This window comes from Candoia aspera, chromosome 1 (assembly GCF_035149785.1).
Source record: "Candoia aspera isolate rCanAsp1 chromosome 1, rCanAsp1.hap2, whole genome shotgun sequence".
In the NCBI taxonomy this organism is placed as follows: Eukaryota; Metazoa; Chordata; class Lepidosauria; order Squamata; family Boidae; genus Candoia; species Candoia aspera.
The window spans coordinates 72,367,765-72,384,948 of NC_086153.1; the positions used below are offsets into that span (position 1 = coordinate 72,367,765).

A 17,184-nucleotide genomic window follows, 5' to 3' on the forward strand; every position below is an offset into this window, starting at 1 on the left:
ATGTATCTCTTCTAGCAGGCAGCACCCAGATAAGCAGGACACTGCACCAGATAAACCATCAGGGAAGAGTCAATACTCTAATCCAGGAACTATCAAGGAGAAAGCACAACCCCCACCAAGACTGGCAGGGCAAGGTATTATATATAAACAGTCAGCAAACCCCACTTTCTCTTGCACTGATGATGTTGCCTAGCCTGGTAATGAAATGTCCTCAAGAAAACAACCAAGCCCAGAGTGTACCAAGAACCTGTTAATATGTTTTCTACTACAGATTAAGGTTACTATGGTAACTAATTTTTTTGGCCGGGTGAAGAGGTTGAATTTAATTGTCCCCTTTTCACGTGTTAATGGTTGCATTGCCTAAGGGGAAGAACTTGCCTGGACTTGTTTTAGTTTCAGTTTCCCTTCTGTGTAGGCTTGCAGATAATATGCAGCTGAGAGAAATCTCTCCTCTCAGCAAACAGCCTTTAAATATGTTTGTTTTCTGTAAATAAAATTATTTTTATAGAAATGCCTGGTATGTGACTTTTCTGATCTCTCCTGGGCCAATGCTTTCTAGCACTCTGCCAACAGAACCCAGCAGTTCAACTCTGAGCTACGTATATACCTTCTATAGGATCCCTAGAGCACAGTTTCATAAACAGGGTCTCACTTCCAGTTATTGCACTGCAGTGCCCCTAAAAGCCACAAAATTCTATGTGTAACAGCTGAAGCCACACTCAAAACCCAGAGGGCACATCTCTTAGAGGGGAGTCCCCTCTTTGCATCCAACCAGGTTTTGGTTATACACGTCAAAGGAATTGTGTGGGTAAAAGCAACTGTTCTCTGGTTTAGAAAAGAGACGATCATTGCATGAAATTGTATCCAAAATATGCTGCTATTAAAAGACTTTTAAAATTGAAAACATAATCTTGTTTGTTTAAATCTAAAACCTTTTAATCTCTTTATTCCACTGGCTAAGCAGTTTATTGGGTAATTTTGCAATCTGAAAGGAGTACTTTCATAACAGCACTACTTTAAGGGGTTCAAAATAAATTATTGCAATGCAGGCTTAGCTTCGGTTTGTAAACATGCTCAGTGAATTAAAGATAATTGAGAACATTTGTGTCATTGCTGCTCAGTTGTATGTCCCTTTGTAGACCTGGATTGCGTTTCTCAGGATCCTCACACTCTGGACAATATAGAGTGCAGTTGGTATTACGAGAAGAGGCCATGTGATATGACAACATGCTCTGCAACATCTGTTTATGTTTCTCTTCCACAATGAATATTAATTTAGAGAAACAATGAGATTCTGTTCAGAGCAAGAAATATGAAACAAGTTGTCAGCTACATGTAGTAATTATTGAATATGGTCTAAATACCTTTCAGTGCCCTTTTTATCCATAAAAGATAGGTCAGAGGCTGAAACACTGTTTTCAGTGTATGATTTGAATATGTGCCATAGATAATTTGCCCAAAATTATTTTCCAGTATATGAAATCTTAGGGTTGGTATATTAATGGGTTTCTGAAGTCTAGCAGCCTTTCTTCTGGAATTCCAACAAGACAATGCTGTGCCTGGCATATCAAAGCTATTGTCTGTCACCTCTGCCTTCAGTCATTATCAGCTTATTTTATTACGTTCCTGCATCTTAATTAGCTCTCTCACGTTTAAGAGAGGAAAAAGCAAAAATAAAAAAACTGCATGGGGTAAAGGTTTCTGATTTTGCACACCATTTGGTTTCAACTGTAGAAATATATTGGATATACCACTCATGAATTATTTAAGCAACAATGTGTGCTGTAAAATAAGCAGCTGTATAGAGCTTTCCTCTGTGCTAATAACTATGTGAGAGATCTAAAGAAGCTACTTTTCACAGCTAATACCATAGTACCAATTGTTTGTCAATCAAGCACTCAGTTTTAAATAAAAGCTTGACTTGAGCCCTAAACAGCCTTGGCTTACTGTTTTTGTAGCTGAAATAGGGGAAAAAACAGTTACATAGGACAAAAATCATAAAGTGGTACATGTTGAATCAGTAAAATAATGATTGAAGCAGGTGTACCTTCGAATCTAGTCTCAAATTTGACTTCTAATACACTACCTTTGTCCCCTCCTTCTGGTAAATGTGTGGTTGTCTGTCTTCCTTTTTAGCCCTCTGAAATTGACATGGAGTCTCAGATGCATCTGTATGGGCACACTGCAGAGGTCACCAGCTTGCTAGTCTGCAAACCCTATAGTATCATGATAAGTGTGAGCAAAGATGGAACCTGCATCATATGGGATTTGAACAGGTAGAAGCATCTTTAAATCACTCTCCTTACTATATGAAATGACCCCAGTTTTTGAATTATAATGAAGATTGATTCACTCCATTTTATAAAATTAACAGTAAGATTGCTTAACCTGTGTATTTTGCCCCACTTGTATGTTGATGCTAGATAAACATTAAGTAATAAGATATTCAAAATTAGTATTGGAAATAAGAGCTTGAAGCATTAGTTTAAAAAGTTACTACTACTATTACTAGTAATGATCAGAGCTGATTCTTTGAACAATCCACTCATTGTTACAGGCTCTGCTATGTGCAAAGTCTTGCTGGGCACAAAAGTCCTGTCACGGCAGTGTCTGCTAGCGAAACAACAGGGGACATTGCAACTGTTTGTGATTCAGGTAGGTGCCCTGTCAAATGGAAGCTATACAAGCTAGCGATTTTAAGTCTATGAAGTCTATTGTATACAACTTTTCAGCAAATTACAAAGGAAATAGTAAGAAGTTAAACCTTTACCTTAACCTGTCAGGATATGCAAGCTTTTGAACTGTACAGAAATCTCCATTGGCCAGAAGAAAAATGTAACTGATTCCCAACTATACTGAGGACAAGTTAACTAGATAACTTAACTTCCAGTAGCAACTTCAAGTGGCTGAGTGTCTGCAAGTGAATCTGGCTTACCTAATAGGCCCTCATTTGTCTTTAAAGTATACAGTAAATAGCCTCGGAAGAAGGTTTAGAATTGGAAGAATGGTTGCTGTGCTTGTCTCCTATCCAGAGCCTGGGTACCTGGCTAGCCAGTTAATGTATCAGAAAGTCATTGGCATACAAGGGAGTCAGAAGATAGTTTAAGGTTCAATACATGGTTCAAGCAGGTGGGTGGTTGTTACAAACTGAGAAAGGGGTAGTTTTAAACTTCACTGGAGGAACTCTTCTTCCAGTAATGGATTCTTGGTTTCCGAATAATGGATACTCATGACAAGCCAACATGGATCAAAGTGAGCTTCCTGGCACCACCTAGTCTTTTCCTTACAGCCCTAAGAAAAAATAGAAAGGAAGGTGCTTTGAACTCAAAGCTCAGAAGTATACAACTTAACAAATGTGTCCTGAAACACAAGATGCAACTATGCAGTCTCATGTGGTTTTAATGGCAAATTCACTTATTCAACCAATAATAACAAGCCACATCTCTAGGAAAAAAAGGGGGTTGTTGGGAAAAGAAAAATATTTTAAAAAATGGGGAAAAAAATCAAACATACAAAGAAATTCCAGCTAAAATCAGTATGGACAGACAGTCTAGCCAGAGAAATAACTTTTTACCTGCTTAAATAAGCTGTTGGGTTTCAGTGCACATTCACCACTTGTTATGCAAAAGCCAAGCGTTTCCATGATAAACAGATAGGTTTAGATTCATCATATGTCAGTCCAATAATTAAGAGTGAGGTTATCAGTAATAAGGTTAAGATAGGAGCATAGAACCAGATGCTGTCTGGATTCACTCACTGACTTGTGACTTCCTAAAATGATGCATGAATTTAGGCAATTATCTCTCCCCAAATAAAAATAATAATTTTATTGGAATTAGGTTGTGCAAGAAATAAATACACCATACAGAGTACTTTTAATACTTAAATTTTAAAGTATATAATAAATAAAACAACAATAGAACCATACAACTTAAAAAACTTTTATTGAAAACAAACACCCCCCAACATATTTTTAATGGGGACAAGCTGTTTAATGTTTACTTTTGCATAGTTCCTGAAATCTGGGTTTCATTAAGACAGCTGCCAAAACTCATTCACCAAAGTCCAGGATGGGGTGCGGGGGGAGAATAAAAAGTGTTCTCTTGCATTACCTTCTCTTAAACTGCTCCAGCTTGTAGATCACTTGCAAGCTGTACGTTGCTTTTGCCCTCTTTTCTCCCAGTGCATCCTCCCAGAGATAACAGCCACAACCCATTTTCTCTTTCACTTCTAGCTTGCTGATCTGTGCTTGTAGATTGCTCCCCCCACTTTTGTAATCTCCTCACTGCAGCATCCTCTCCATTGTAATTCCTTCTTCAGAGTAAGGGTCAGGTCAGATGGTTAGAGCTTTTATAGAACCCTTGTGCCCACCAGGTATGTTCACTCTCCCTTCGAAAGGGAAGAGCAAAGTGTTGAGAAAACAAGAACATCATTCAGGCTTCTTGCAGGCCTGAAACAGTTTCCTTGCTTTGCATTTAGCATAGATCTGCATCCAACTGGTAAGCCAGTTCAGCAAGGACTTCTGTTGTCTGGTGATTTCCTTGGAGGTCACAATTCGCACTTTTGGAAGAAGTGTGCTAAGCCAGAGTGTTATTTGTTTGGTTGTGATTTGTAAAACATGCCTTATGACTCAGCATTATGTCTGAACCAAGACTCTACGATTTATTCAGTGAACTATTATTAAAATAAGCAACAGCTTAGTACAACGTGTCAGCCCAATCCCTTTTCCCAACAGTAGTTGGTCATAAGTTACTGTAAAGCTAATCAAGCAAGTCTACCGTGATCAAGCCGCTATCTTTATACCCTTTAGAAATACCCTTTCCTGTTTTGAGAAAGCCTGTTCTTTATCTATACACTGAATTATTGGATCTGGATCCTAGAGCTTCTCAGGGCTTTGGGTTCTCTGTTTGATTTGGACCCAGGGTTGACATTCTTATGATGGACCAAGCCTGAACTCATGCAGCCTTTGTATTTTTATTCTCTGTGGAAGACTCTTCCATAGATAGGCATACCATATCTGGGCTGCAAAAATCCAGTTCACCACTAGATGGTAGCAGAAAATTATATTTTTGTATACTTTTGCTGCCATGTATTGCTGCTCTAAATTTTTGCAGCCCAGATATGTTTACTTATTTGAAGAGGCATGACCACACTTCTAATACTGTGCAAGGATGCTTTCGGGGAAAGGAAACGAAAGGTGGGATAAAAATTAAATTAAATTAAAAAGAACACCTTCCCATTTCAGTTTTTTGGAACTCTCCTCTCCTTTAAAATATTCAGTTCCTGAGTTAGTGCTCCCAAGCCAAGACCATTCTGTAATGGTGCCAGTATGTAACTGTTTGTTTGTTTGTTTGTTTTTACTATGGCAGACAGCAAACCCTTTGTAAAAACATAGATGTTTATAACAACTCATTACTGAGAGCTGCTTTCCCAAGGTCTCAGGTTTGAATCTCTTTCATCCACCACTATATTTTTAGCAGAGAAGGGAATTTTTCAAGAACTTGTACAACTAGAATCAGAGTATTGGATATGACACTTGTTCAAGGAGCAAGTCTTCCACAAGTGATAGAAATCTAGCAAATAATCTCACTGGTTGAAATCTAGAATTATACAAACACTTGTTCAGTGATTCAGTGGAATAAAATCAACTGAATTCAGAAATGTATCCAGGAGAACTCTAATTTTGTATCTGGCAAGAACTGGAAACTATCTTATATTGACTCAGACTGATCATCCTTGTCACAGTTTGCATGGCCTAGTAGTGGCTCTCCATCGTTTTTGACATTCTGTCTAGATATGGGATTAAATTTGGAATCTTCTGTATGTGAAACACCGAACACCATTTAATGTTTTTGAATCTCAGCAACATGTTTACTGTGCATGCTAATGAGAATATGCTTTGTAAATGTATCAGGCACATATGGGTGATACTGTGGCTTCGAAATTATATCATGTTTTACGAGTTTCATTTCTCTCAAGTTATGGCTGTGACATTAGATTTGTTAACCAAGATATAGCATGGGGAAAATAAAACCCAAATTGCTTTTGTTGAAATTATATCTTCTCCTGACCTTCTGATGCGAAATAATTGGCAGCATAGGGATTACATTAAAATGTTCATTAACTGTGGATGAAAAAATCAAGCAAATAATGGTTGTGTTCTCTCTCTCCCTCTCTCTCAAAATGAGCAATCTAGGTGTCCCTAAAAGAGAAGGATCCAGTAGATAGTGTGAATTCCAGAGCTATCTGAAAGTCCCTAGCATCCGAAAATATTTATTGGCAAGCTTTTAACATCATAAAGGAGGCATCCCATATTTTTCTATACACACACATTCCAAACAGCCTTCTATCTCACATGCCAGATCAGGTCCCCATCCCCACGCTTGCGATCTGTTAGGTAAGAGGAGGAAATCTTTCCTCTGCAAACAGTACGGAAGCAAAGGAGGAGCAGCTTCCAAACTCTTCTTAACATGACTCATCCAAGGAGTACATGTGGCCTTCAGATCAGAAATTCCTCATCCATTCCTTTGACAAATATTAATAGAATACGTATACTTAATTCATTTCTTCTGCTTGCTAGATGCTGAAGATAGTTTTGATCATAAATTAAACATCAGTTGAGTGGGAAGGACACAAAGAATGAAATATGAGACTTGTAAATATTACTTCCAACCTGTTTCCTCTATTGATTTAAAGCTTAAGTTCTTAAAATCTTATCCTCCTCAGCCACATGTTTACTGGGGCTAGAGGTATCAAATAATTCTGCCTAATTCATTTTAGTTCCTAAAAGCTGAAAACAACTTCCTATTTTTTTTTTCCAATGGTGGAGAAGGGAATTCTATACTTGGTTGCTTTGGTAAGTAGGATCAGGATTTTAACACTCACTGGAGTGTGAGTGCATCTTCAGATGAGCTGCAATGCTTGCCTTCTCTCCACATACTTTTGCTGGAAGAAAGTTAATTCAGATAGAAGTCTTGGCCCTTTGCACAATAATAATATTATTATTCCATCTTGCACGGGGTTTACAGTGTGTGCTTACAAGATGACTCAGATGGCTTGTGTTGCTAGTGTTAGAGGAGGAGGTCTTCTGCTTTTAAGATTTCTGTTCCTCGGGTGTTTGTTTACTTATTTATTTTGGCTTTTAGGCACACACTCCCACACTGTAGAAGGATTAAAACAATTCATAATAATAATGTAATACAAAACCCCACAATAATAATAACAGGCCTATCAAGAGCCAGTTTGGTCCAGTGGTTAAGGCAACAGGCTAGAAACCAGGAGACTGAGAGTTCTAGTCCCGCCTTAGGCATGAAAGCCGGCTGGGTGACCTTGGGCCAGTCGCTGTCTCTCAGCCCAACCCACCTCACAGGGATGTTGTTGTGGGGAAAAGAGGAGGAGGAAGGAGTATTAGGTATGTTCCGCACCTAGAGTTATTTATAAAAACAATAAAGGCGGGATAAAAATTAATTAAATAAATAAATCATACTGAGGAATGTCACTCTCGACAACATAGCAGTCCCATACTGCAGAGAGGGAACCATCTATCATATCCAAAGGCTTTCTAAATAGCCATGTCATGGAAGTTTTTCTAAATGCCAACAGGGTCAGTGATGATTAAAGCTCCAGTTAGATGTTAATGTTCCTCCTGATCTCAACTTTAATAATATTTAAGAGGCAAGTATTTGTTCTTCCTACTCTTGTGGACAGTGTTTTGGAAGTTACTGTAGCTTCCCAACTATATCATTACACTTGGTTTTGAAGACTTTATTATAGCCATCATTTAAACCATTGTATCTGATTTTCTCAAATACTTTCCATGGAAATAATGCCCTCCTTCATTGGAAAATGGAGCACTGGACTTACTGTGATGACTTTATTTCCATGGTGGGGAGAGGGTATCTAATCCTCTATTATCAACCATAGACAATTTACAGGAGTGTAGCTTTTTTTTCTCTTTTTCCATTAAATTTTGATGGCACTTTCTTCACTTGTTATCTGAAAATGGGCATTAGCTGCTTTCTCTTTAGTCAAGGTTAAAATCTTCAGCCTTCTTACAGAAAAAGGAGGAAGAGATTTCAACTATAGGATGTCCTCTGTCCACCATAATAAAGAAGTCTTCATGATAACTTCATTGCATCATTATTTTCAATTTTGTCTTACTGAAGATTCAATCCCAATATAAAATCAAATCAAATTGTTTATTATAGCTATAAGGCCAGATACAGTAAAATATCCAATAATAGAACTGTTATATACATTTATATACATAAAATGGAAAAACAATGAGTGTAATAAGATCTAAAGATAAATAAGAACACATACAATAAAATATTATAAAAATATTATAAAAGTGATGAATAAATAAGTATCCAAACTTAGTTAATGGTATGATGTATTTTGCAGATGGTGGCAGAAAACTGGGCAACTTGGGAGGGTATTTTTGAGTCCTGGTTGGAAAGAAGTAACAATAAATAGAAATCAACTCCCTGCAGAGAAATTTCTTTAAGATAGGATAAATGAAGGTCCATTTAGGTCTGGAGAAGAGAAGAGAAAGGTGAGACTACACTTAGGTAGAGGTTGGGTTAATAATCATCTCAGTTTTTATTGGCTATGCATGGCCATTAATTTTTCTAATTTTCCCCTAACTAGTATCCTATAGTGTGCAGGTACCAGGGGCTTGCATGGAACTTCAAGACATAGCTAGTCCTTGGCACATTGTCTTCTTACAAAGATTCTCATCTGAAGCTCTTAAGGTTTTATTAGGACATAAAAATCTCATATATAAAAATATAATCAAGTGTAGGGTTAGACAAAAGATCCTCTGATCTATTTTGTTTGTCTCCACAGATTTTCTCCAAGTCTGACAAATGGTTTGTAATGGAGATAAATTTTCTGTGTTTATTATTAGTAGAGAAGGATAGATTAATTTAAAAAAAGCATCTAAATAGCTTAAGCAATTTAAAATCAAACCAGTTGCATAGCTGAGTATAGAGGTCTCTCTTGTTGACAATTTGGCTAACTATTTGTTGGAAATCCCTATCTCTCTCTTTCCTGAACCAAACTGGAGATTGGTATGACCTTCAAACAGTGAGTGCTTGAACAAAGAGGTTCAATTCAGCTCTGTTAATTCTGTGGAATAATAGCCCAATAAACTATGTTGACAGTCTGCACACCAGGAATAGGCGTCACATAACTGTTTCCTTCAGAGTGTTTAGAGGAAAGAGAGAGGATGCTCCCTCCATATTGATCTTAATACAGTGGTGAAAGTATGATGAATCATCACTTTCCAGGCTTACTAGGAGATGGATAAAAGGTAGCTTCCTGTGTTTTTAACTTCCTATGTTTCAGCATACATTTTGCAAGAAAAAGTAGATACAGGTAGTCCTTACTTACCAACCGCAATTGGGAATGGCAACTCCGTTGCTAAGCAATGCGGTCAAAAAGTGAAATGTGACCACGCCCGACTTATGATGTCAGTTTGTCAGTTGGCTGAGGTCATTAAGCGAATCACCGTGGGTTGTTAAGCTCAAAGTTACATCACTTGACCGCAACTTGCAACTTCTTGCTGGCTTCCCCATTGACTTTGCTTGTCAGAAGCCAGCTGTGAAGGTTGCAAATGGTGATCACGCGACCGCGGGATGCTTCGGCTGTCATAAATGTGTGCCGGTTGCCAAGTGCCCAAATTGCAATCACATGACTGTGAGGACACTACGATGGCCGCAACTTCAAGGACTGGTCACAAGTCTCCTTTTTCAGCATTATTGTAATTTTGAATGGTCACTGAACAAGTGATCCGTAAGCAAGGACTACCTGTACTTTTATCCAGTGCACCTCTTAGCACAGCCTAGGAAACCTGAGATACAGACTACTATAGTTTGCATTGGGTCAGTATTTTTCCATTAGGTCAAGTGATATATGATAATGTTTTCTCTTCCAATGTTTTAAAAGAATCAGTTTAATATTTTGTTAATAATACTATAAAAACTGATTGTAAATAATACTGATAAATTATTTACACCTGAAAGAACCACAGAAGTGTTTAAACTGAACAAAATAAGCGTTTTCAATTTATTTAGCTCATTTTGAACATTTCTGTGGCATGTGAATACTATAATTTCTCAAATGTTTCTTACATCCTCAAATGTAAGAAATTTTTTATCTTTCCATTGGCAAAAAGCCTTCCTAAAATCCAGTGACATTTTTTGTCTTTTAGTGGTGATTATTTATGCTTACAACAATTTTTATTACATATTCTTGCAGACATTGTTACTGTCACAAAATATTATGCACTTCACTGCTTTTATATGACTAGAATTTTTAAAAATTGTTTTAGTTGAGTCTTTTGGGCCCTGTATATTGCTTTGTTCTCATTGTATTCTAGATTTTATTTTGCTTACTCAATGATTTGACTATATTTCAGTTGGTGGTGGTAGTGATCTCAGACTCTGGACTGTCAATGGTGACCTGGTGGGACATGTGCATTGCAGAGAAATCATATGCTCTGTTGCTTTCTCCAACCAGCCTGAAGGAGTCTCTATCAATGTGATTGCTGGAGGGCTAGAAAATGGAGTTGTGAGGTGAGTGACTGTAATAGAGCATTTTCATATTTAATGATACATGTAGCTTATAAAGACTATAATGCACTTTTTGGATACTATTTATGGTGTATATTATTTTCACCCCCAAAATACATGATTTTAAGAGATGTGTGGTGCTTTCTTCTATGGTGCAATGAAAACATCTTCCTTCATTGTTCTACAAAGATTCTACTTTTGTAGCTTTATATCAGTATAAACAACAAAGAGCCTTTAGAAAGCTTAAAGGCTAATAAATGTAACTTTTAAATGGAATGACTTTCATGCACTGCAGCCCACTTCATCAGATGTGGTCTGGTCATCCTAAGGACTGTAAACAATGAGGAGTGAGAGAAAAGGAATACAACAGGTACATAGGATAATAATTGCCCCACTAGTAGTGTTAATTCATCAAATAGCTTTTGGGCAAGAATATAGACAGTGTTGCACTGGTGAGCTGGTAATACATGCAGTGGGATTTATAAAGAAAAAAATCTGCACATTAATCTGTAGCATGGGCAGGAACGAAGTTGAATTTCTTGATGAATGCTAGTTTACTTTTCTCTGTCATCAACAATGGAACCAATAAGAAAGATGGAGCTGACAGGAAAAGGATAACTCCATCTCTTCGAGCTAAAGGTAGAGCTTAAGACTTCTTCCTGTACTATAGAGGAAACCTACTCTCCTCAGTCTTCAACTCTGGCTTTTAGGAAGAAGCAGTGGTTTTTCTCTCAGCTCCATTTTAAGGGCTGAACACTGAAAGAAAAAGAAATAAATAAAATTTGGAAATACTATGAAAGGAGGAGTCCAGTGCTGGCATTGTGAACTGTGGGCAATTGAATAGGATGACTGGCAACCCACAGCACAGCTGTTAGGCATGGTGAAAATAGGCTGCAGTCAAGAAGCCATGTGGCATCTGAGGATCTGAGATTGAAGAGATTGGCCAGTCCCACAGACTGAATGGAACTGGGAAATGATAGTCTTCAGAGGGAGAGTTGTTGAAGCTTCACTTCTTTTACTTTGCATGAAGGAGCAATTCTCTGTTATAAACTTCAGCCATAAAGCTCAAACAAGCCCACCAACCCCCCAATTACGTAGATAGCTTTATGCAGTTCCATTATATTATTATACTATTCCTAAGAATTTCTACATCATTAGGTCATGGATGTGGGTGGATTATATGTCACATATGTATTTGGAGGGTCTTTGTGCATGTGTCCTAGCTTAGCCTACTTCCCTAAACCTTTCTAGAATTGGTCTGAGGCACTATTGCCATTAATAATGCTTGACAGAAGCAACAGCTCCAAAATAGTTCATCTCTAAATAGGTTATCTAAGTAGGTTATTTAATATGGCATTACTTTGGCTCAGAGTAAACATGGCAGTCAAGCACATCATAGACAGTTGAAGTCTTATATTAGGTAAGAGTTCATCTCTTAGTAAGTGCTCTCATTTTGACCTCCACAGTAGAAGCTTTTAAACACAGCCATGTTTGTTTCTTTCAAAAAGACATTCATTCCTTACAGCAAGCTAGATAGACTCCACTACCTTTGTATCAGCATCTTCATGCTGAAGAATACCAAAAAGAAGTCGAGATGGGCTTCATTGGTTAAAGAAAGGCCTTCAGTTGTATTAATGATATCAAACTGTGGAATGTCCTTAGGAAAATGGGAATCCCATAACATCTCATTGTCATCATGCAAAACCTATACACAGAACAGGAAGCTAAAGTCCATATGGAGATCTCTCTCTCTCTCTGCCTTCAAGTCAGTGTTGACTCCTGATGATTGCCTGGAACAAATCCCTGCAGTTTTCTTGACAAGATTTTGGAAGTGGTTTGCCATTGCCTTCTTCCTAAGGCTGAGAGAGAATGACTGGCCCAAGGCCACCCAGCTAGCTTTGTGCCTAAGGTGGGACTAGAACTCATGGTCTCCCAATTTTTAGCTTGATATGTATTAGTACATCAGGATCATGTTTTTCAATATTAGGTTTTCTTAAATTATAAAAATCTGCAACGTAACTTTGAGCAGAAACCATGGCAAGATATAAAACCCATTTCTGTCATTTAGATTGCATAAAGTAGCATTCATTCTGTCTTTTCTTTTTCTTAGATTGTGGAGCACATGGGATTTGAAACCTGTGCGGGAAATTACATTTCCTAAATCAAATAAACCAATTGTCAGGTAAAAAATAAACATTTGGTAGCATTTAGCAATTTATTGTTATGCTTTTTCTAAAAAGTCAACATAAATGCTGGAATGCTTTGCTTATCTTTAGAGTTCCCTTGAGGTTTGTCTTCTGGAAGGAGCACTTAATAACTTTTGATTTTAGTAAAAGTGCCTACTGCCTAATATGACATTAAACTATACCCATAATGTGTTCCTTGTTAAAATGCAGAATAAATCAAAGAGGGGAAAGTTTGGAAAAATTGTTAATATGACTTCTTGTACTAATAGGAGTACAGGTAGTCCTCGCCTAGCAACCATAATTGGAATTGACAATTCTGTTGCTAAGTGCCATGGTTGCTAAATGAAACATGTGACCATGACAGGTGTACGACCTCACTTCCTCTTTGGTTGTAAGCGAATCATCGCAGTCATTAGGTAAGACATTACATGACTGCAACTTATGATTTTACTTCTGCCTTGTCTATTAACTCTGCTTGTCACAAACCAGTTGTGAAGTGCTCGAATGGCAATCATGTGACTGCGGGACACTGCAATGGCCATAAATTTGAGGAATGGTCACAAAGCTATTTTTTTAATGTGATAAGTTTAAAAGGTTGTTAAACAAAGCAGTCAACAGAGGACTACCTGTATGCTTTACATTTGTTCAAGTAATGTTTTTGCACATCCATTTCATGGGGTTCCAGGCCACATCAGTAACATTTGAAAGGCTACATTGGATGGGCAAATATGTGATTGCTTACATGCCAGTTTATTGTAGAGAGATTTTTTTTCTGTAAATAATAAAACCCAAATGTAAATCTAGCTAAATAAGCAGTGGACTGCAAGAGACACCATTAGCTAGGGAAACATACAGAATGAAATAAATAAAAGATGGAAGTAGACTTGATATGCACCAGCTATGATGTGGACCACACATTCATTGGATTCTATACTAAAGCTCTTTTGAGCAGAAATAGGTCTTCTACACTGAAATGCAGAAAATAAGTAAACTTAATGTTTGTATTGGCTTTAGCCCATTTATATGCTATACCCTTTTCTTTCTCCTTCCCTCTGCCTTTTAATGGTGTATGTTTAATATACCCTAAGCTATCTGACAGACTTGTTTTCATTTGTGTGTTTTTAATATCTTTATAGCCTTACCTTTTCGTGTGATGGCCATCATTTGTACACAGCAAATAATGAAGGAACAGTGATCTCTTGGTGTCGCAAGGACCAACAGCGCTTGAAGCTTCCTATGTTCTACTCATTCCTTAGCAGCTATGCAGCTGGTTGACAGCTCTGCAGGCTTCTCACCCTTAGTAAATTATGAAGCACTTTCAACACAGAGTGGACTGTGGAGCCTCTTTGGTTTTGCTAGATTTTGAAGTACATTAAATGACTTTACCATCAGCAAGTAGATCATTGATGACGTCAAGGAAAGGCTGCTATGTATGCTCATGCACCAAATTTATAAACCACATCACAGTGATAGGAACATTCTGGCTTGCCTTTTTTGGTACCAAGAGGATGCTTAGGGCGCTAACCCAGAAGTATGTATGCTGCAATATGTTATGTAACATAAACATATTTTTATGGATAATTTCCTGGACACCCATATTCTGTATCTTGAAGCACTAGTGGTAACTTTTGCTTATTTGTGATGTAAAAATATAATTAAAATACTTCAAAGGTTTATATAAATACCAGTCTTTGTGCCTAACTTATTATTATTAATGTAATCTACCTCCTTCTACCATACATATAATGGTCTCAGGTGTTTTAAAAATCAGAATTTCAAATTTGTTTTATGTAGAAGCTGATAAATTCAGTAGGTGTCTCTACACCAAAATTATTTGAAATAATACTAATAATTCTGTGAAGTGTGTTATTTCATCTTTATCCATCTTTCTAGACCAACAGATTTTGTTAAAAGGCAAAAGCCTTTGTGAACTACAGACTGAGTCTGGATGAAGTGAGCTGCAGTTCATGAAAGCTTATGCTTTTTAATAAATTGCATTACTCTGAAAAGTTGCTACCAGACCCCTGATTTTACATGGAATACATTTCCCTCCACTTTTTAACTAGATTTATCTTGCAGAAACTGGGAAATGACATAACTAGTACACTGGCCTAGTTCATAAATGATGTCAATCGATAAGGGGATTTGTTCATTAGTGTGAAGTGCAAATCCATTCATTGCAGTTAGTGATTTATATGACCAGGCCACAATGGATAGTCTAAGAAGCAATTGTTTGAAAAAGTCTTGCCTGGCATTATCTGTAAACCAGGTCTGGCTTTCCTTCTGAAAGTCTTTGTCCTTGCATATAGCTTAAATAATCATGGCTTTACGCTGAGACAGTCTTAGTGTCCTTAGGATCTCTTGGGATTCCAACTCTTAAATCCCAGCCAACATGGTTTTTGAAATGTATCTGGAAGTTTGCAGAAGACATTGCTCTCACAAAATAGAACACTGTTTATTTAGCTTTTTTTAAAAAGAAGTAATTATCTTTAATGCCTGTGCAAACCTCCATATAAACAATTGCCTGTAAGGTTTTGAATTTTCCATTTACAGGAAGCTCTCTGTTTTTGCCTTTTATAGCATGAGTGACTTCAAGCCTAAAGTTTTGCAGACAATCACTTGTGTGAGGGCTTAATATGAAGCAGCTAACATTTGACAAAATTAGCCCTTACAGAGATGTAAGGTAAAACAGAAAAAAATATATTGCTTCCCTATTGTATTATAAAGATAATTTTTGTTCCTTAATTAATGCCCAGAAGTGACTTGTCTTTAGCATAATTAGCAGTCAGAAGATATGCCAAGAATGGATAGAATATTATTTGTTATATCAGAAACTTTTTTAGGATTCTGATAACACTTTTTAAAAATGAGTACAAATAAAAAATAAGAATAATATGCACTATGCTTTCACCACCTGGCTGTATTATACATTCCTCTTCAGGACTGGACTCAGTAAACTATTTCTGCAGGTTAGCAGCAGAACTCAAATAATTGTAAAACTGTTTTCTAAAAATAAGGATTGTATTGTAGAAGCTTTCAATGGAGTGAAAAAAGATGAGTGCCAGCTATTTTAAAAATACATTTGAATGCAAGTATTTATTAAAATGCCAGCAATGACAAACACCATAATACAGGCATTCCTCTTGTTCTTAGAAAATAATGTTTCTTCAATTAAGGCTGCTATGATACTGGAGTCTTCTCTTTTTTCTTCAGAATGAGGTAGACTTCAATAAGAGGTAGGTATCTGCAAATTTATTTAGGAATACATGTTATTAAAATGACTATGCTTGGCAGTCGTGGAAAATTCTGCCTTAAATACCTTAAATTCCATGCTTAAATGCCAAAAAGCACAAGGATTTTAAGGTCTACAATGAACTATCCTATGACTTCCTTCTGATGTGTAGAGGCTGGTCAGGTTAGCACCCTATGATGTAGCAAAACACGTCTGGTGGGGTTCCCCTTGTAATAAATAAATGGACTTACAGCTTCAGGGGCTGCCTGTGTTAGAAATGCTGTGAACACTCTGGAGCTTGACAAGAGAGTGAAACTATCTGGGCATGCAAAACAGCAGGGACCTTGGGTTTGTGAAATTTGGATGAGGTACTAGAGAATTTGGGAGAGTATTAGGAGTGCTTACAGGCAGGCTTATCTAAGTGCTGGGTGCCTGAATACATGGGTAGTTAGGGACTTCAAATAAAGAAACAATGACTGGGTGGACTCAAGCTGGGGTAATAGAACAAGGTGTCCTGTTATTGGATATTGGAATGACATAGAACTAAAAGGCTATTTTATTTAAACTGAAGCATGCTAAGCATTACACTGTTATACAGAAAAAGATATCACAAGGGGGTTTGCTACTGTTCAGTTACTTCTGATTCTTCATGCCCTCATAGACAAAAGTTCACCAGGACTGTCAACGATTTTTGTAAGCTCACACTCATAGTATCAGTAATAGTGTCAAGCCATCTTGTCTTCTGCCAGCTTATTTTTCAATTAGCTTCCATCTGACCCAACTATCAGAGCTTTCTTCAGTGATTCTGCATGTGGTATCCAAAATAGATTAACTTTTGCTTCATGATTATTATTTCAGTGATCACTCTGGGTTTATTTCAACTAGGATTAAACAATTTGTTCTTGTGGTCCAAGGTATTCTCCATTTTTTTCAGGACAGGACCCCAATTCAAAAGGATTTTTTCTTCATTCAGCCTTTCTGATGTCTAGCTTTCACAGCCATATTAAAACTGGGAAGATCATAGCCATGATAATGCATATCTTTTTTTTGTCAGTGTGATGGCTTTCCATTTTAATATTTTGTCTAGATTCGTCTTTCTTGCAGGAAGCAGCTGAAGGGTTGCCCACACACTGCTTACTCTTGAAAGCATGATTTGAATTGGATTCTGTTTCCTGCAAAGCTACAGGCTAAC

General features: G+C 37.2%; 1 protein-coding gene across 2 annotated transcripts in view; it reads left to right on the forward strand.

The window, feature by feature from the left end:
* LYST (lysosomal trafficking regulator) overlaps positions 1 to 14,447 on the forward strand; it is an 89,397-nt gene extending 74,950 nt beyond the window's left edge. For both annotated transcript variants that reach the window (XM_063306540.1, XM_063306552.1), the window contains 5 exons: positions 2,137 to 2,276; positions 2,558 to 2,655; positions 10,421 to 10,577; positions 12,685 to 12,756; positions 13,897 to 14,447. In XM_063306540.1, coding sequence (XP_063162610.1) covers positions 2,137 to 2,276; positions 2,558 to 2,655; positions 10,421 to 10,577; positions 12,685 to 12,756; positions 13,897 to 14,035 — 606 coding nt within the window. In that variant the 3' untranslated portion in view covers positions 14,036 to 14,447. The remainder of the gene's footprint in view (positions 1 to 2,136; positions 2,277 to 2,557; positions 2,656 to 10,420; positions 10,578 to 12,684; positions 12,757 to 13,896) is intronic.
* Positions 14,448 to 17,184: the final 2,737 nt, after the last annotated feature.